Here is a 22035-nt window from a genome sequence, read left to right as displayed (position 1 = left end):
ATATTTGTGGATTTTTTTGATGGGTACTGAAGGATTTCTGATACAATTATTTTGAAATAGCCAGTTCTGTTAGGTTTGAGAAAAAACCAAGTGCATTGTTTGCTTGTGGTCGTTATACACGTTTTATCGGCTGGACTTACAACTCTCCTCCTCTCAGCACAGACCCCAGGTATCCTCCTCCTATGTGACTTCATTTCTGTTGGTGGTGCTACCATCTGTGTAACACAGTATTTTGCCAAGCATGGGCCGTGACTACTTACATTTGAAATCTCTGGCAAAGAGGTGTTTGTTGAAGATCCTTAGCCCCTCCCCCCAGCCCTACTGAGTATTCTCTAAGGAGTGAGTATGGCCTCGGACTCTGTATTTTAATGAACTATGCTCAAAGCTGAGAATCATGGCTATTGTCAGTTGTTCTGCCTCATGGAGCCATCGAGGCTGTTTCCCGGGTCTAGGGTATCACTTTGTCTCTGTGGGCTGCTCCTATGGTGGGTTGCCTTTGGATTTCCTTAGCTCTGTGCTACCTCTGAAGTCTGTCGGTTATCTTCTCACTTCCCAGTCTATGTGATGGTGGGAAACAGTACCGAATGTGCTTCTCTTACTACACAAAACCCTTTGGTGCTGCATCAGAAAGCCTATCAAAACTCAAAGCCTCAACAATTTAGTCATGCTGCCCAAGCAGGTTTCCATCCAGCAAAGAGGCTGAAGGGCATCACAGTCCCGTCAGGCCTCATGCTTTCTTCCAACAGTTTTACAAATGACAGCATGTAGAAGCGTTGTTAGAAAGCGGCGGTCGTCAGACTTCATGGTTACACCTGTGCGTGGAGGTGTAGGAGTGAACCAGCACTGGAGCCTTGTGACTCCATCGCTGAGATTCTGGTCCAGCGGGGCTGGCTGAGGGCCTGGGAACCTACTTCTTAGTGGTTGATAAGGACGGATGGACAGACATCTTGGCAGCTGCTGTCCTAGCTCCTTTAGTCCCTCGTGGTTTATAATGCCCCTGCTCCTTGAGACATGAGACTTTCTTCTGGGGGACTGACTTGTGTATAGCCAACCTTTTCCAGGAATGGATTTCCCCATGTTACCCAGCCCCAGATAACTCATGAAAGGCCCTAGTATTCTGTGTCGTCTTGAGATAAACCTAATTCAGGATCGGACACATTTGTTTGCTCACTTTTCAGTCTGACCTATTTGGTCGTATGTCCTCCTGTGAACATTCATGTCCCATATACACTCCTGGTAGTTCATGGCTCCCCCTGTATTATTTTATTGTCAAAATCTTTCCATCTGTAAACATGTCACTTTCACCTGTTTTCATTTAATCAGATTCTCATCATTTTCACAGTCTTTTTGTTTGTTTGGTTTTTGTTTTTGACATTATTTTAGTACCCTAGCCTGACTTCAAGGCTGACCTTGAATTACTGATACTTTTGCCTCTCCTTCTAAAGTTCAGGAATTAAAGGCCATTGTACCACTAAGTTCATCTGTGATTAATATGTGGATAACCATATTAAATCCTTATTTATACTCCTGTATCATTTACTTTTTAATATGGATTAAACAAGCAAGGGTAGTCAAACAAAACTCCAGCTCATTTGTTTACCACACTTGACTCTAATTCCTTCTATTATCTGGCTATTTCCATCCTCCCATACTCTTCTCAGTTCAGAGTCTGTGTCCAAGCTTACATGCATCTCCATGTCCCCTCACTTTCTACTTTGATAAGGAAAGCTTTATCCTGTCCCTGTCTTCCTTTAGTTACTTACCATTATGTTATCAGCCACTTTGGCAGTTTTGTACCAAATTTGGCTCCATCTCAATAATCAGTCATGACCATTTCCACATTCGCCTTTAAAGATTCTCCACTCTTCTGTAATAAGGACATTCAGTTTAAGCCTTTGATTGATTTTAACTTCAGATTGGCTCCTTCACCTCACCAGAGCTTTAGTGTCTACAGACGTGTATAGCAATACATTCTGATTTCCTCTGCACTCTGCCAGCTCTGCCTCCTTCTGTAGCTTTAGACCCCGGAGTTGCGACCCTTGGCTGCTCTTCATAGTTCTTACATCTCTGTTTTCTTTGCTCTTTCTGTTGTCCCAGACTGGAAAATCTGAACTCTACCCTATCACACTTTCCTCATGGCAGCACTAAGCAGTTGAGACTGCCAAAAGAAATGTAGTGTGTGTCATAATATAGCCCAGTCACCAAATTCATGTATTTTGGGGTATTGCTCCCCAAGTCTATCTTCTTAAAAGTCTACAATCCTCCAGAGCATCAATTCTAGTCTACGACCCTCCAATTGTCTGACCACCTACCTTCCTTTTCACAAGTAGCATATAACATTGCTACATATTTCACAGTGAGCATGGGCTACCAAATTGTCTTTGCTGCTTGCTATCAGACCTCACTTCTTGGATGTGTGTGTCGAGTACATGATAACTTCTTCATCAATATGCTGAAAGGGTAGGCTATGATGACTATTATATCCAGTCCCTTCACCTTTTTTGGTCATACTGTTCAGCTCCTTTTTGTCCTTTATAGTTTATGATATTTATAATCTCCTTAAGCAGCATTGTTTCCACAGGTCATAAGTAGAATCTCTTTTTGCCTAATATGTTTATTGGTTTGGCTATTTCCTTGATGTCTATAATTGTCTTCAACTGAGTATGATATGAAAGATCACATAGCTTTTGTTTTCTGTTTTGTCTTGCTTCTCTTAAGAAAACATTTCTTACTCTGCTCATTGGTACTGTATTTATTTTAGTTTTATAAATAGCTGGAGAGTCCCACAACTAAGATACATTTCCTAGAAATGACTTCTTGGGTTTATATAAATAATTATTGTTCCAATGTGATTTGAGCGTATGAATACTTTCCTTTTCAAAGATTCATTTTGTGTGGATGACAGTGAGGATAGATATGTGTACATGTGAATGCTGGTCCCCATGAAGGTCAGAGAGTCAGGCGGCCCTGTAGCTACAGTTCCAGACAGCTGTGATCTGTACAACGTGGATACTAGAAGCCAAGCTGGGGTCCTCTGCAAGAGAGCAGTTCCCTTAACCACTGAGCCTTATCTCCACCTCCATTAAACAACACAACATATGTTTAGACATACTACTACAGAAATTGCTGTTTATACAGGCCTAGTAAGCATTTCTAAACAGGAATGCCATCTTCAGTCTTAAAGGTTCTAGAGTGTAAAGTTTTAATTAACTAAAATTTTAATTTTCAATTATTTTAATGTATACTCTATGTTTTGAATAACATTGGTATTCTTTCTTTCCTAAATATGTTATTAAGTTTCAAAAATTTTAAAAAGTTTTCTGATGACTTAATCTGAAATAATTCCCTCACAACAAAATACATAAATAATAAATAGTAGCTTATTAATCCATATTTTAGTTGAGCTGGGTCTCAGAACAAGTTATCTCCTCAGGGAATGCAGTGTTCTTCATAAAAGAAGGTGATGAGACATAGTCCCTAAGGAATTAAATTGTGAATATGGTCTTGGTTTGTACATGCTAATATAAATCTGTTATTCCCTTTCCACATCTATCACAACACATTTTAAATTGTGGCTGATCTCACATGCAAATAGCTGTCTTATTATAAATCGTGACTGTGTGTGCTAATGTCTCCCTGGATTTCTAGGAGTTTGCTATCATGTCATCAAAGCAGTAGAAATGGATAATGGTTACTGCAAGGGTTTGAAGAGGGGAGAAAAGTCAGAATATTGTAGAATTTCTAGATGACTGAAGCACTGACAGTTTGTGCCATACAGATGAATAGGCATGCTTTTAGATCATTTTAAATACAATTAGTACATTTATTAATGAAGTAAAATACTTCTCACCATTTTCTGCTTGTTTCACCTAACAAAATTTTGTCATATTCAAATGTTTTGTATGATTTTTGTTTTTATTTTTTACTCACCATTTTTTTGCTGAAAGAATAGAATATTTTTCAACCACAAGAAGAAAGTTAAAAATTTGAAATTCTAATCAAGTATTATTATAAATTATTGAAATAATTAGAACCATAATTGAAAGCCAGTTTTTTTTGTCTTTTGTCTAGAACTTTGAAATTGAAATTTTGCTGGTCTTTATATAAAATAAGTTCATATATATCTGTTTAAAGCCTATAGACATTTATGACTTTAGATTTGCTAATTTTTGGTATGATGTTATGTAAAGCACATTTGGAAATGAATAAAGTTCAATTTCCTTCAGTCACCTTCAGTCAAAAGATAGTTTTTTGTTTTGTTTTGTTTTTTTTCTACAAGTAATGGATCAATACAATACTTGTCTTGTAAGTGTTACCATTGTCAAATGACCAGGAAGGGAAGGGTAGTGTGATGAATAGCCATTGGGCACACAGACTTAGCAGTTTGCTGGGGTTTGTTCATTTAACTTAAGCATATTCCATGAAGAAAAAAAAGCTATATTAAAGAAAGAATATGTGTTTATGCACGTAAACTAACTTCTCTCTTGATATGGATACATCTTCAAGCTCCACACAATTAAGATTAAAATAATGACTCCACTTACTATTAATGAATGCAAACACTATGCAGAATAGAACTGCTATATGAATACATTATATCTATTGACATTATTTATGACTTGTCTTGACAGAACCATTTTAATGTTTTGATTAAGAACAAGTAAGACTGTATAGGATTAGGTGATATTTTGGTTTCATTTAGAAAACTTTAAGTATGTGTCATCTTAGATGCCCTAGCCCCATAGTTTATTGGAGATGGACTTACTTTGACTTTCTGTTGTCAGTGGATATTTTACATTGCTAAATTTTGTTATACCATCAATCTGAAGATTGTTATTATAAAACTAAGCTTTGAGATGAGCTCATGCTTTTCTCACACATGGGTAGAAGTTGCCTCTTTGGGAGTGCCTTTTCCTTGTGCTGAATGAGGTCATTGTTAGCTGACTCCATGAAGATGTGGAAAGAATGTAGTTGGGCTTGAGCAGACTTCGGGTGTACTTGGTCTTTGAGATCCCTTAGTAAAGTTCATTGGAAAAACCCCGCCAGTTTACTTGGAGCCTGAAAGAACTCTCCTTCTAGTAATCTAGTTCAAACCCGAGAAACTAGCACAGGTTTCCCTGTCTCAGATTCTGTCTAGAGCGCCAGGCTGGGGGAGTTCTCCGTTACCCCTGCCTTTTCTACTATAGACAGCCTTGTTTGAGCCACACCATGACCACTCTAGAGGAACTTCTGTGTCACCTTGTGACTCCCGAGCCCCCGGGGTGTCTCCTCCTTCCGTGTCCAGCAGGCATCACACTGTCTGATTGCTCTCCATGGCACAGCCTCAGCTTACTCGGCGGATGAGGACCGGGCGCTGTTTTCATCCCCCACCCCTTTACTTCAATAGTTTCCTCATCTTTTGCTAAGCTTCTTACCACTGACATGAAGTTCCTCATGCCTGTCATTTTATCACAGTTTCTTTCTTGTGTATAATTCCATATCCTTTTAGTCTATTCTTTGAAGGTCTGGGCTTCTGTGTCTCATCCACCAGTGTCTGTTCTGAGGGGACCTGAAGTAGGAGATTCTGCACGAGAGTATTGCTCATCCTCTGCTCTCTTGTTCTCCTCACCATCTCTCTATCCTTCTCTTTTCTCTTCCCCTTCTCTCTCCCTGCCATCTCTCAGATGAGAAATATTAGCTGAACTTTGTTCTTCAAATATTTTTCTATTTCTTCTTCCTATCTGAATTTTAGAAGTTAGCTTTTCCAGCTTCTTAAACCCCAAGTTCTTAGAATTCCTGTGTCTTCATATATATTTTTATTTATTATTTTTAATTGAGATATAATTATATAACCTCCCTGCTTCCTTTTCCCCTCTACCCTAAATCTCCAAACCCCCAATGAATGCTCAGGGCAGGAGAGTCAGCTTCTTTCAGGGATGCTCTCCTAATTGGTATCTGGTGCAAAGTAGTCAGTCCTGAAATCATATATACTCAAGGCTTACTAACCAGATATGACGAATTGTATTTACATATTTGTGCATATATATGTAGCAATAATAGTAAGAGGCCTTTGTGGTTTTAATCCGAAACTGACTTCTTGCTTGACCACATGTTTTTCACATAGAACCACACTAAAAAGAGTGAGGAACAACTTCTAGTAACCGATGTTTGCCTTAGTAAACATTTGAGACTTCAGGAAATATGCCTACAAATACCTAGTAATTCACAGGAGAATTTAATTCCTTTCTCAAGGATGAAAAATTATTAAAAATATTTCCTCCACCCCATGGATAATCAAGTTTCTTCAAATGAGGCCTTCCAGATTTGTATGAGGGCTCATTTATATTCCAGTGCATTAGGGCGAAAGAAAGAGAACGCATGGACATGCTTGTGAGGTTGCACACTGGGAAAGTGGGAATGGTCGTACCTGGTGGTGCTGTCTATTGTATGTTACAGGGCGCAACCCTAAACCTGCCCATCTCGGCCACATTTGTGAGGCTTTTGAAGCAAAGTTCAAACCATCCAACTCACCTAGTGTAGCCTTTCTGTTTTAATGTAGCACAGTGGATAGCTGCAAAGAGAATTTCCATTTACAGATACTATTTTCTCATATTCTGAATTGATTGAGCTTAGTTCTTGATAAAATTAATGTAGCCTAGAATAAATGTGTGAAGATTTTATCACCAGTAATTGTATATCTGATGATTTATATGAAAGTTTTCTTGTCTTTGTAGATATCTATTAAGTTAAGTCAGCAGCATTTTGCTCATTGTTTTTTAAAAAAATGATCTTAATGACCTTTTGGTGGAGTTTTCAGATAATTTTTATAAAAAAATGTTTCATTATAATTATTTTCTTTCTGTTTAACAGGTATTTTGGAGATCAAAGATGGGTAGAAAAGACTCTTCCACTACGAAACTTCCTGTTGATCAGTACAGAAAGCAAATTGGTAAGCAATGAGCTTCTGTGAATATAAATAAAAAAGTTATATATGTCAATTAAGGAATACATTTTCTGTAATATATACAGCTCACAAAAATATAAGATCAAAGAACCACCTTGTAGGTTTTTAGGTTTTAGGAGGAAAAACAAATATAACCCTGGCTCCTAGTGAAGAATATACTGCATGGTGTTTGTTTTCTCTAGTGTAATTGTGATTTTTCAGTGGAATAAGACTAATATTATTATTGCTTTTAGGGATAGATGCTGTTTATAGCATTTCACATATTATTATTTGATAAATTATTCCTTTATATGCATTTAAAAAGATAATTCTGTTGCTTCACAATGGCAGTGATGTAATTATTTCAGAATAATACATTAAAATATTCTGAATAAAATACAAGTGCCATATGTAGAACTCAGCTGAGAAAGGAGAACTTTTCAGGAGTCATAAGTGAAGACTTAGGGAAAAAAGAAAGATGATGATGAAGATCCCAAGCATACCCTTAGATACTAGGACAGCACCCCTTGGGAAAATGGCCATCTAGAGAGAAGACACACAGAGAAAGGGCAAGAAGCAGCCTGCTTGAAATGCACCCTTTCTCTCTAAGTGCTCGTGAGTATTTGTGTACAGAATACTCATGCACTGGGAAAATCCTGAGAGTTTAGAGAATTTGTAGGCTAGGGACATGTTTTTTAAAGAAATGCAATAAAGTAGAAATTGGACATTAAACAAAATCGTCTTCTTCTCAACATGACACTCTCTTCTCTCTACCTCTGCCCAATTAAATAAAAAGTGATTGATTAATAAGACCTCTTCAAGTTATTGAAGAATAAAAAAGAAATTTCAATTGAATTCAGATAAATAATTAAAAATAACTGAAACAAAATATATACATCTATTTTATAATATCTCTAAAGCATGCACTTCATAAATTAAAAATATTGTGAAACAGACATATAAAGTAAAACAACAACAACAATAATGCATAGGTCAATGAATAAATTTTTGTATTTTGTATTATGTAGAGCTACATAAGATCTGCATATTTATACATGCATACATGCACATATAAGTACATTTGACTCTATAAAAGTCAATTAGAATATCCATTATTCCACATACTGGATAAATTTTGCATAAGCTAAGCCCACCCAAAGTGTACCCATCAATTTTCTGTTGTGCACAGTATCACTAAATGTAGCCTATGTTAGACCTTTAGATGTTAGGACTTGGTTCTCTTTGACTTTCACACCCCATCTCTGTCCTTCATCTTGGGTAACAACCAAAGATATCCATTACTTCTTTTTTTATTCTTTTCCTTTGAGATTATGCTGTAATTACATCTATTGTGGAATATGAGATGAAGGTGTGTTAAATTTGTTTATGCTGTGGAACATTTGTTTAATGATGCAAACTTATTTTATTTTATTTTATTTTATTTTATTTTTGGTTTTGGTTTTTCAAGACAGGCTTTCTCTGTAGCTTTGGAGCCTGTCCTGGAACTAGCTCTTGTAGTTCAGGCTGGCCTCAAACTCACAGAGTTCTGCCTTCCTTTGCCTCCCAAGTGCTGGGATTAAAGGCGTGAGCCACCACTGCCCAGCTTGCATTCTTTAATATTGTATTTGTTTAACTCTGTGAAGCTGTGTTAATTTGCCTGTCTAAAACACCTGATTGGTCTAATGAACTGAAAGGCCATTAGCAATAGCAAGACAGGAAAAGGGTAGGTGGGACTGGCAGACAGAGAGAATAGGTGGAAGGAGAAATCTGGGAGGAGAGATGGAGGAGTGAGAAGATGAGGAAGGGAGGAGGACATCAGGAGCCAGGCACTCAGCTACCCAGCAAGCCATGGAGTAAGAAGTAAATAAAAGTATATTTAGCAGAGAAATATAAAAGCCCAGCGGCCAAAGGTATATGGAATAATTTAAGAAAAGATGGCTAGAAATAAGCCAAATTAAGACCAGGTACTCATAAGAAAGAATAAGCCTGTGTACACTTATTTGGGAGTTGAGTGGCGGGTCCCCCAAAGAGCAAAGAGCCAAAAGAACCTAAGAGTAAAAATAGCAAACAACTACATACATCATGTCTCCCTTCCTTTGCCCCCTCATTTGCTGTATTTCAAGGTCATGCTCTCTTTTTTTCATTTATTTCTGTGATCTACATATTACTTCTTAATTCAGTTGACTCAAGTATCAGATTGCGGGGAGAATACAGTAAGACTCCTTGCCAGGATGCATCTGAATGACCTCCACCCATCAGACAGATGATGTGTTGTTTGAGACTCCGTGAGCTGGGCTTCCTCTATCCACACTTCTCTCAGCGTTCTGTGCTTCTGAGCTCTCCCTGAGATTATCAGTTAAACTCTACTCCAACATGGAGGGCTCTCCTTTCCTGCAGATCCAAACTCTTTCCCATTCCTCCTATAGATTAGCTCCAAAGGCCCCCAAACAAGTGAACCCCTCTCCTGGTACCAGTTTTCTGGTACTTCCTTTCATCATTGCTATGACAAAATACCTGGCAGAAGCAACTTAAGGAAGGGTTTATTTCAAGTCACCATTCAAAGGATCCATTGTATTGTGTGGGAGAGGGCATATTGGTAGGGACATGTAGTAGTAGCTGGGCGCATTGCGTGCACAGTCAGAAAGCAAAGTCGAATGAATCCTTCTCAAGTCTCGTTCTTTTATTCAGTCAGAAAGCTCAGCCAATGTTGGAGGGCTGCACAGTTCACTTTGGATATCCCCTCTTCAGTTAAACCTTTCCAGAAACGTCTTCACAGACACCTCGAGAGGTCTTGTTCATAGTGATTCCAAGCTAGAAAGGGTGACAATTAAAATTAACTTCAACAGTGGATGGATACAGTTTGTTCGGTGTGGAATGGTATTTTGAATTTGTATCAAATTCAGCCTTCCACTAATTTGTAAATGATTTTAGCCACCATTTTTTTTCTAAATTTGACAGTAATTTTTGTTTTGTGATGTCTTTGTTTAGATTTTGAATCTAAATTAAATTGGCTTAAAAATAAAATGTCCTCTGCTCTTTTGTGGGAGAGTTTGAAAAGGAAGCTGTTTGCTGAATGTCTGGTAGAATTCATCTGGTAAGGCATCCAGCATTGAGTGCTTTTAGTCAGGGACTTCTGATTCCTGATTCAGTATCTTTATTTCTTATCTGTCTCTTTAGGTTTTCTGTTTATATCTGATTTCTTCTCTGTACTACAAGCTACCAGCCATTTCTAGGAAGATATCCATGTTTACATAAATATCCCCACTTCTTCTAGTTATTTCATTTGTTGGCTTATAATTATCCACAGCTATGCTATCAAGTTATGTCTGAGTTTATCTTCTGGAATTTTTCTCCCATCTTCATTTTGGTATTTGTTCACTTTCCTTGGTTTAGAAAACCCCTACTCTCTTATATTAATGTTTTTCCTACCGCATCTTAGTCTGAATTTTATGTGTTTCTTATATAGTATTTATTATTTTTTCCTATGCTTACTTAGCACTTAGTTTACTGTTTTATAAGTTTTGAGCTATTTCGAGTTGTTTGGTTAGAAAGATTCTTTTTAGTGCAAGTAGTTATTATCACAAACACTGCTCTTTGCTATGTCAGTCCAGTCTTGCTGCTTTAACAAACTAGACTAACCCAGTAGTATGTAAAGCAGAAAGGTTTGGGAAGCAGTGTGCTGATGGCAGCTTGTGTGTGCCTCCCTGATGTTTCTTAACACACCATCAGATATTGCGTGGAAACTGAGAGAAATCCTGTGTCAGCTCAGCCTGTGTTGCTGTTATTACACCCACCAATCTATCTTGGCCCTGCATAACCCCAACTCTCTCCTACCTCCAAATGTTAGCAACATTTGGATTGCAAATTACATCTCAGTGTGAATTCCAAACTGTGGCACCTACTTTTGCTGCGTGTGGGTAATTTGTTCATTTTCATGTGTCACAAAATGTTTCTTTCAATCAGTGATTATTTAAGAGTTGTTTACTTTCACATCGCATTTGTGGATTTTTCCATTTGGCTTGTGTTACTGATGTCTAATTTCATTGTATTCAGAAAAGATATTTTGAGGAGCTTAATTTTCTTATGTTCCTTAAGAATTGTTTTGTGCTATAGCACATCCTGAAGAATGCTAGCATGCCCTCAAAAAATGTGTAATCTGTTACAGCTAGACTGGACACCCTGCCTTATCTAAGTCCACTATTTACATCTTGTTGCTCTATCCATAAATAAAGCTGCATACTGTCAGTACATTGTCTCCTATGCATAGCGATCTTTCCGGTTCATGATCTGTTTGTGTATCATTTATCTTCTATCATCTGTCTATCTATCTGTCCATCTATCTATCTATCTATCTATCTATCTATCTATCTATCTATCTATCTATCTATCATCTCTCCATATATCCTTCCAACTATCTACCTACCTCCAAACTCATATATGCATGTGTAGGTATATATGCATATGTATGTAATGTACTTCAAAGTTTAGTACATATAAACAATTTGCCTTTCATGGGTTTCAAAGTGCATGGATTCAACTAAGCTCAGAATGAAGATACAATAAAATTGTCTCTGACCTTAACAATACCAGGGTTTGTTTATCATCATTTTCTAACCAGTGCAGCATTATATAGGCTTTGAATTGCATTAGGAACTTCACAAGTCTAGAGATGTTTTGAGGTCTACATATTAGCTCTGTGTTAACAGCATGTGTAGGCACCATGTGAGCTCCAGGAAGTGCGCGTCTCCTGAAGGTCCTGGAACCGCCTTCTGAAGACTAAGGAACAGCTACACACTTTTATAATAACTACATCATTCTCCTTAATTGGCTCATTCATAATTACGTTATGACTTTTTCATTGTCACAGTTTTCTTAAAGTTTATTTTTGTCAGCTGACAGCCGAGTCCCTCTGCTTGCCCTTCGTGGCTCTCTACTGCCCCTGTTCCAGTAGCCTCTGTTCTGTAATGACACCACTTCTGCATCATTAAATCTAAAGGACTCTCATCTTGAGGGAATGTAGTGTGTCTCTTAGAAGTCCACTCAGCTATTGGTTTCTTTATTGGTACACTTATCCATTTACATGTAAAATAATTGTCAATAGAACAGAAATTACTTTAGCCATTTTGGTGTTTTTATTTTTTTTCATTTTTCCTCCCTTGCTGTTTCTTTGCAGTTTGATAGGGTTTTTTAATGCTATAAAGCCTTTATCTTATTCTTGTATCTACTATTTATATTTGTCTCTGGTTTCCCAGAGCTTGCATGAAACATAAAAATCTAGCTAAAACTGGTAACAACTTAAATTCCTACAGAAACTGTGAAGAGTGTTTCCTGTGTTATCAGGTTTTGATAGACGCCTTCTTCCATGTTGTCAAGTTTGGGAGCTTATATTTAGTTACAACACTACTTATGCTAATTATGGTTTTCAGATATATTTTATATGATTATATACGTATTTAAATGTGACTGTTTAAGGAAGAATTAAAATGTTCTAAACTTATGGCATTTTCTATTTTTATTTAATTTCTTTCTGTCACTTAACATTGAAAAATTAATGTTTATTCTTATTTTATTATTTCATTTTTCTTATGACTTAGAAAAAATATTTGAAAAGTTTTTCTTCTGAGCTGTTCTGCTTTTAAGTAGTATTGGTAATTCCCTTTGAAGCTTTTTTAATTCTCATGTATGTTTTTTTATTCTTCCTTTTTACCTGGACTGTAATATTTGTTTTTCTGTTATATATATATATATATATGTATATATCTTTATTTTGGAGAAACAAACTTATTTTACAACATTTATGGTAACCAAAAGTTCTTTATTTCTCCAGTTTCATTTTATATTTATTTAAAGTTAATTTTTTTCACTAGTTTGCTCCCTATTCTAAATCTCTGAAATATTTGGATTATATTAGTTCATTGTTCATTCTTAAGTAACTAAAAACTTGAATTTCTCTCTTTGTTCTTAGGATTTTTCTTTATTCCCTGTTTTTTGTTTCTGTCACAGGAAATGTACTGAAACTTAGTATTTATCGAGTTTTGACCACACTGAGTATTGTTCTTATTTCTCATATATATTTATTTGTATGTATTGCATTCTAGTATTCTTGAAGGCAGATGCTCTTATTTTTTATTTGTATGTATAATGATGTTTAAGGGAGGTCCTTAATAAAGATTTACTTATATATCTTTAAATATTTTATCTTTGAGATTATAATATAATTAGCCTATGTCTCCCTTCCTTTTCCTCCCTCGGAGCCCTCCTGTTATCCCCTCCTCCCTGTCTTTCCAGTTCATGATGTTTCTTTTCATTGTCATTGCATGCACATATGTGTGTATGCATATACATATTTCTAAACATGACCTGTTCAGTCTGTAGAATGTTCGTCATATGCAGGTGTTCATGGCTCAGCCTTGGTGCTGGGTGACCCCTGGTGCTCCCTTTCCTGGAGAGGGCGGCTTTCACCATTCCTTGGGAGCCTGTCTGTAGCTCTTTGTTAGGGATTGAGGCCTTGCAGGATCCTTTTTCTCTTTGGAATGTTGTTGTTGTTGTCCTTGTCTGTTTAAATATTTTTAACTTAGAAACTTGCTAAAAGATATAGTTATGTAACTTTTGAGGCATTTTTGTCTTTTCCCATGCTTATGCATTTTTTATCATAAATCTCAGTGATTGCTTGTTTATATGCTTTTAAGTCATGTTGTGGCCTTTGCAGTGTATGGTTAGTGTCAAAAGGTTCTGTCCATCATGGAAAATTATTTGAATGACCTATAAAACATCATTAAACTAAAAGTTTGACCTGACATTTACATGTTTCTCTAAATTAATTTACCAGATTATTTATTATAATCCAGATGTCTGTAAAATTTTGAAAATATTTTTTTAAATTTTACTATTATAAGTATATTACCTTTATCTTCTAGGAATCATGTGGTATTTTATGTGACTTTCATTAACAAAAGTGATATATGCTCATGGGTCAATGTTTCTAATTTTTTCTTGTTATGTAATAATATCACCAGCATGTTTATTATTTTAAGTAGATATTTTCTTTCTCTTAGTCAATTAAGTAGATATTTTCTTATGAGTATTTGTAATTTTATTTTTAAGATATCAAAAAAATGCAAATTGTTTGCTGATGTATCCACGGAGGTTTTATATAAATACCCTAAAAAAGACTGTTGAGTTTTGGTTTCATAGTGAAACTTCTGCATCTACACATAATATGTATATGTAAAATTCTACTGTATATACAGTAAAAATTCATTTTTTAGTAATTATCTTGCTCTTGTATTTAATTCTGTAGTACTAGAAGAGATTATAAAATATTTTTGACTTTTGAATAAAGGAGGAGGGATTTGAAGCAGTTGAAATTATTCTAAAAATGTTGAAGGCAAGATAAATGTCTTTACTGTTGATTAGCAAATATTATTTGTCAGTACTTTTGGCATGCTGCAAATAACTCATCTTCCAATAATTCATTTGAATAATTAAATTTAGATTGCAAATTTTTCTTTTCAAATATTTTGACTGTTATCTCTCTTCTTTTCTATTGTATCTTAATTGGTGTGATCTATATAAATGGACAATAAATTATATATCTTTGTAATAGAGATCAGACAGTGAATAGAACTTGGTATTCGTCCCAGACAGAATTATGATTGAATGTATTTGAAAGATTAAAGCACTGAATTTACTTTATTTCTAATTAAAGGCAATTAAAGATTTGCAGGCACAAATAAAAGACAATGAATTGAGCAGGAGGTGTAGGAGCAAGTCCATCTGCAGGTGAAAGGATGCACCTCTGAGCAGAGCCAGCTGCATTTTCATCACAAGAATAACGTTCAGGAGGCTTTTCTGCATGTGCTTGTTTGATAGCATAATGTAGTCATAAGCAGCTTAGGCCGTATTCAGAAAACAGAGCATTAATGTTTAAAGCAGCAAGGCAGAGGAAGAGCAGGCTGCCTCGGGACGATAATGAGCACGGCCAGTGTGAGGGGGAAAGAAAAACAGTTTGCTTCTAAAAGAGTGGCCACCAGATGTTCAATGGTAATGACCGAGCAACCACCTCCACAGAGGGCAGAGGTGCAGTCTTCTTCTGGCCCAGGGTAAATAATTGGATAGGATAGAGCCAAAGACAGGTGTCTCTTTTTGTTTGTTTTGACTGAACTAAGACAATACCTACTTAAAACTACGTAATATTAAAAGAAAATCCAACTTTAATATGAAATAAAGCACATAGAGTTTATATTGATTTAGAGTATCATATAAATTACTGTATCCTTTCCTAAAACAATGTGATATGAGAAGCGATTATTGATAATAAGTATAGTATGAAAATTTATGATTTTTATTAAAAATATTTGAGTATATATTTTTATTTATTTATTTTAAAGGAAAGTGCTTGTTCTTAAATATATTTCAATGTTACTGGATATATAAGTGTAATTTTCAATAATACTTTATTAATTCTTTGATAATTTCATACAATATATTTTTATCATACTTACCCATTAACTTTTCTTAGATCTGATGTGGGAATATCCTTCTGTATATGTGGTTTTTTTTTATTGGTTAATGCATAAAGCTGCTTTGGCCTATATAGGGCAGAATATAGCCAGGCTAGAAGAGATATAGAGAAAGAGTAGGTGGAGTCAGAGAGACTCCATGTAGCTGCAAAAGGAGACAGATGCCAGATGGAACCTTACCAGCAGGCCGCAGCCACGTGACAACACCTGGATGTATCGAAATGGGTTAATTTAAGATCTAAGAGCTAATTAGGAATACGCTAGAGTCATTGGCCAAGCACTCTTGAAATTAAAATAGTTTCTGTATGGTTATTTCAGGCCTGGATGGCCGGGAAATGAACAAGCAGCCTCTGCCTACATGGATCTGTCTTCATCTCACTCCCTACCCTACTTCCACTTCTCATCTGTATCCATTTCTTATTCTCTGTACATTGACCAATTGAGGAACATTCTTTATGTTAATTGTCATCTACTGCAAGAAGAAGCTTCTCTGATGAAGGTTGATAGATACACTGATCTAGGAGTGTATCAGTAAGCCATGGAGATTGTATAAATACTTTGTCCATTTAGCATAATAATAGTATTGGCTTCTCCCCATGGGTCTGTAACCTGTTTTACCACAGGTTCTTGGTTCCTTTAATAGTGCAAGATATGGTTTCTATCTTAAAAAGCTGGCCTGAGATCATTCCAAAATTGTTGGTGACTCCCATAACATTTATGACACCATTGTACTACTGGGTGTAACTTTAAACATAAATAATGAAATGATGTCCTCTGTAGAAAGCTGAAGATTGTGATGTGAAGCAGAGTAAGTTAATGGGAAGCTAATGCCAGATGTGTTGTTTGGAAATGGGCCAGTCCCATGCTCATTTTAATAACATCCATTTTAAATGCACCTTTAGATGTTTGAATAATAATTGAGAAGTTTTCTTTCATAAAGACTATAGGTGGATGAAGAATGGATAAGGAAATGTGCTACATTAACACAGTGGAGTACTGTGGGACAATGGTCTATACCCTGTCACTTATATTTTGATAAAAAGCTGATTGACCAGTAGCCAGGCAGGAAGTAAAGGTGGGGCCACCAGGCAGGAAGTAGAGGCAGGGCAACCAGAACAGGAAAATTCTGGGAAGAGGAAAGAGTCAGTCTGTGGTAGTCACCCAGACACAGAAGACACAAGATGTGACTCCCTCGCTGAAAAAGGTACCAAGCCATGTGGCTAACACAGCAAAGTATTAGGGGCTAATAATGTAAGTTATGAGTTAATAAGAAGCCTGAGTTAATAGGCCAATCAGTTTATAATTAATGTAGGCTGCTGTATGTTTTCTTTGGGACCGAACGGCTACAGAACAGGGTGGGACAGATACCTCAGTAAGCAATGGAGTACTACACAGCAGAAAACAATAATGACATCTTGAAATTTGCAGGCAAATGGATGGATCTAGAAAACATCATATTGAGTGAGGTAACCCAGACCCAGAAAGACAAATATCATATGTACTCACTCATAAGTGGCTTTTAGACATAAAACAAAGAAAAACAGCCTACATTTCACAACCCCAGAGAACCTAGACAACAATGAGGAACCCAAGAGAGACATCCATGGATCTAATCTACATGGGAAGTAGAGAAAGACAAGATCTGAGTAAATTGGGAGCATGGGACCTTGGAAGGGGGTAGAAGCAGGGAGAGGCAGGGAGGGGAGCATAGAAAAATGTGTACCTCAATAAAATCAAATAAAAATTTAAAAACAAGACCATAGGTGTAACAGAGTAACTTAAGCAATGGTATTATGGTGCCACCGGTTGACTGGTAAATTCTTACTGTTACGTTGACTCTGATATCTGTCTGGTGATGTTATGATGGACCATGACAGAAACCATGAATATCACTCATTAATCATGTTTAAAATCATCATTCACACTTTTTTTCTCCACTTTACCTTAAAATTCTTTTTTTTTTCTTTGGTTTTTCAAGACAGGGTTTCTCTGTGGCTTTGGAGCCTGTCCTGGAACTAGCTCTGTAGACCAGGCTGGTCTCGAACTCACAGAGATTCACCTGCCTCTGCCTCCCAAGTGCTGGGATTAAAGGCGTGCGCCACCACCGCCCGGCCCTTAAAATTCTTATTAGGCATATACAAGATGAATCGAGGGGTGCACCCCTCGCGGTCCTGACTTTCTTGCTCGTGCTCTCTCTCCTTCTGCTCCTGATTTGGACCTTGAGATTTCAGTCCGGTGCTCCAATGTGGGTCTCTGTCTCTGTCTCCTTTCATCGCCTGATGAAGTTTAATATTCAGGAGGATGCCTGTATGTTTTTCTTTGGGTTCACCTTCTTATTTAGCTTCTCTAGGATCACGAATTATAGGCTCAATGTCCTTTATTTATGGCTAGAAACCAAATATGAGTGAGTACATCCCATGTTCCTCTTTTTGGGTCTGGCTTATCTCACTCAGGATAGTGTTTTCTATTTCCGTCCATTTGCATGCAAAATTCAAGAAGCCACTTGAGACAATGGGGATGTTCTATCGGGAACTCACCAAGGCCAGCTGGCCTAGGTCTGAAAGAGCATGGGATAAAACCGGACTCGCTGAACATAGCGGACAATGAGGACTACTGAGAACTCAAGAACAATGGCAATGGGTTTTTGATCCTACTGCACGTACTGGCTTTGTGGGAGCCTAGGCAGTTTGGATGCTCACCTTACTAGACCTGGGTGGAGGTGGGTGGTCCTTGGACTTCCCACAGGGCAGGAAACCCTGATTGCTCTTCTGGCTGACTAGGGAGGGGGACTTGATTAGGGGAGGGGGAGGGAAATGGGAGGTGGTGGTGGGGAGGAGGCAGAAATCTTGAATAAATAAATAAATTAATTAATTAAAAAAAAAAAAAAACCTCCAGGCAACATAGAAAGCTGAACACAGTCATACAACAAAACATGGAATTTTGAGATTTTGAAAAACAATAAAAATTAAGAAAAAAAAAGATGAATCGAGGGGTTTCTTTCTTCTGGTATCTGTGATCTCCACATTTCTTCTAAGATTTGCATTGGAAATGTGCTTGGTGGAATGGAGTGGAGGAACGGTGTTGCGACTTTCATTGCTCCTAACTGTTTATATCGCAGCAGGATGGACACAGGAATAGCTGGACTATTGAGATGTGAAATCAGAATGAACACTTGTCAAGGGTTATTTTTATCTTTTTTTTTTCCAGCAAAATTAAATGTTACTAATTTAAAGTGAGTCACAGTCATGTTTTTCTGCTAATTATTTATTTAAATTTAGAACATTTGATATACATCTTTTACAATTGACTCTTTTCTGCATCATTAAACCCTATCAGCAAATAATACTTATTCAGCTTCTGCCGGTAGAAGCAGCGTGGCTGCTGTTCAGCAGTGCAGCTCACTCTCTGGCCCCGAGAACTCGAACACGGCCCTTCAGCGGGAGAAACGCTGGTCTGTGTCTAATGAGCTCCGCTGTCGCCTGTCTCCATCACTGCTGTCCACTTCCCTCCCTTCTCTGCTGTTCGTTTTCCAAAAACTCTGTGTGGAAGATAAAGGAAGGCACTTTTGAGTCATTAGCAGACACGTTAAGAAACAGATGTGTTTAGCATTAAATTTTTATGACATTCTTTAGATCAGCTGCTTCCGGATTTATCTGAGTGTGAATAGGGTGTGGAGACTTGGGGTAAAAAGGGCAATGTGTAGGTAAGCTCCGGAAACACTCTGAGGAAAGGCTGAAAAGAGAACAAGAGCACAGGATGAGGCTAGGAAGTATGCTGTCCTGTCTGTTAGCTGCTGCTCAGAACGCCGCCTTAGAGTTTTTCTTACGACAACTCCCACTTGTTTCCTTAAAGAGAATTTTTTAAAATACATATTTTTTCTTGATAATCTTTTGTTGTGAAATCTAGTATTTTTTCTGAGGCTGAGTACTGCTTCTTTTGTAGCTTGTCAGTGGGGTCACCAGATGGTACACCAACACCAGAATTTAGTGATACTAGCCCAGCTTCGCTTCTCTTTGGCTGGGAAATGCAGTAAGGAAGATTGAGTGTCATATCTAAATGTCGCTCGCCTCTGTCTGACTTAGTCATGTTTGTTCAGTCCTCTGGTGAAAGGGATGAAAGTTAGACATATTTTGTTCTAATGAATTTAGGGACTTTAAAGTCAATCTCTTATGGATTCCTCTGTTAGCCTCAGGAAAAAATGAGCAAATATTTCTTAAATTATACTCTTGTGTATTTAATGTATCCACAATGTTATTAATTTAACAGGAGTTATTTTTAATTGCTAAAGCAATTTATTTAATAGTTGATTATATAAAACTGTATAATTATATATCTAGTTTTTATATGTAATCTTATAATTTATATATTAAGTTATTAGTGCTTTTATTTTAAAAGATTCACACTTGCTGTGAGTATCTTATTCTCTAAAAATAAAAGATATAATTTTGTTTTGGCATTCTGTGCATCAGATCATGATGTCTGTCAGAGTCAAAAGAGATCAGTCTTGAGTGACTTATGGAATCTTACCTGTGAATGTCTACTTTGTGTAAACATCCTTTGACACTGTATAGGTGATTGTGAAATTTAAATTATCCATAAAAAATAATTCATTGTCTGAAACTGTTTCTTTCTAGGCAAACAGGATTATAAAAAAACCAAACCTATTTTACGAGCAACCAAATTAAAAGCAGAAGCAAAGAAAACAGCAATAGGCATAAAGGTATACTTCTGTTTGATAAAGTTATAGTTTGATGTATTTATGCCAGTTCATTTTACATAACTGAATTGTATATGTGTTAAATTTGAATGTCTTAAACTATTTCAATCTCAATAAAGTGTTAGTAAAGTTTTTGTAAAATAATTTTCTTATTGGAAAACATCATTTCTGTCTTGAAATTTTGAGGACCCTTAAGATAAAGTTGTAATTAAAGCTTATAGTATATACAGTACATAGAAAACAGGTTTCTTCTCAAGCTATTATTCTAGCTATTAGAAATATTGTCCAAACAGTTCAGTCATGTATGTGGGTTGTAAGATTCGTCCACTCAATGAATCCCACTCTATAGTTGTTTACTTTGTCTCTAGAAGTCTGTGTAATGAAATTCTAGTGATATCCTCAGACTTGCCCTTTTGGCAAACTGGTGTCTATCTGTTTATGGGGAGGAGTGCAGCTGAGAAGGATGTCAACAGATATTAGTTTAATGTGCTTACAAAGCTAAAAGTATTTTATTGTTGGTCATGTCAAGTGTTCACCAAGTATTTAGCATAGAGTAAACTAGGCAGGAAAATCCATTTGGAACTAATCCTACCAAATGTGTAAATTAAAAATGACCAGTACAAATATTTTACTTAAATATTAAACTGTTAAAAGAAGATCTGGGTGTTCATCTGGCAGATAAAAAATCAATTTTTCTAAGTTATAGCTCATAACAAATGCCAGGGTATTACCAGCAAGCTGTAGCAGCTGTTGCCTTGCCAGATAATGTCTTTGGTGAGCGTCCAGAACTCGCTGTTCCGATGGTGCAACCCTGCTTTCCCCGCCTCTGACTGCTGGCTGTGATCAGCTCTGCTGTGCGATGTGCCTTTCCCACAGCAGTCTCCTCCCTTAGTGCTGTGCGGCATGTTTTAAGGAAAAAGGAATTTTTTTTTTTAACTTGAAAGATTGGTTTGTCTTTTTAGTTTTTTATAATTCACACCAAATTACATTCATGGCATTCATACAAAAGGCATTCTGTGGCATCAGCATTTAAAGAACCATGTTTAGCTTTTATTTTCTGTTTGGCCACGTGATGATTGACTCTTGTAATAGGAACCATTTCAACAGTGTCCTCCAAGGAAAGAGTTAATATTTGTTTTTGTTTTCACAGCATACTAGGAGATTATAAGGGATATATTAGTGTAACAAAATGTATTTCTAGCATAGTTTAGCGAACAGTTACATATTAGGATTATTGAATGTGCCCACTCCTCATTTAATTTGCTATTACACTTTTGGTTTTGCTTTGAGGAAACAACAGTGTTCTGGTTATAAGTTAAAGCAGTGTAGAGTGCTGTTAGTTAATATGTTTTCAGAACTATGAAGAATTACTTTTTTAGCTTTCTTTCGCCATAAAAACATACACTGAAAAGTGTCTGATATTAGAATATAGATCTATTTTAATAATCTAGCATATCGTTCTGTTTGGTAAGCCTTAAGAAACAAAGACATTAACCACCATTTTCTTTGCATAAAAGTGTGTATTCAAAGGCTATTGCCATGACATGAAACTTCTAAGAATCAAAACCAGGAAGGTGTCTTGCGTTTCAAATCTAGCATACTAATTAGTTTGCCCAGTCAAACTTTGATCGCCTTGTCATTTTGCTGTAGGATTTTTAAATAACAGAGTTTCCTTCAGCAATTGTCTTTTAAAGCTTTTTAATTTCCCTGGTGAGCGATTTTATCCATGTTGATAATGTCAGAGAAGCAAGTGAGAGCTAATGAACATCAGCCATGTTTGACTCTTACCGAGTTGATGCAGGATGACCAGAAAGTCGTATTGTGTTACTACTTTACTACTTTTGAGTGAGTTAGAGTTGCACTCTTCAAATATT

General features: G+C 36.6%; 1 protein-coding gene across 3 annotated transcripts in view; it reads left to right on the top strand.

Moving 5' to 3' along the window:
- Window positions 1-22035, top strand: part of Triqk (triple QxxK/R motif containing) — a 61445-nt gene that overhangs the window by 33617 nt on the left and 5793 nt on the right. For all 3 annotated transcript variants that reach the window (XM_057790666.1, XM_057790667.1, XM_057790668.1), the window contains 2 exons: window positions 6850-6928; window positions 20079-20164. In XM_057790666.1, the coding sequence (XP_057646649.1) occupies window positions 6868-6928; window positions 20079-20164 (147 nt within the window). In that variant the 5' untranslated portion in view covers window positions 6850-6867. The remainder of the gene's footprint in view (window positions 1-6849; window positions 6929-20078; window positions 20165-22035) is intronic.

This window comes from Chionomys nivalis, chromosome 16 (genome assembly GCF_950005125.1).
Source record: "Chionomys nivalis chromosome 16, mChiNiv1.1, whole genome shotgun sequence".
Classification (NCBI taxonomy): Eukaryota; Metazoa; Chordata; class Mammalia; order Rodentia; family Cricetidae; genus Chionomys; species Chionomys nivalis.
The sequence above is the reverse complement of the archived record's forward strand: the minus strand, read 5'-3'. Positions and strand labels throughout refer to the sequence as shown.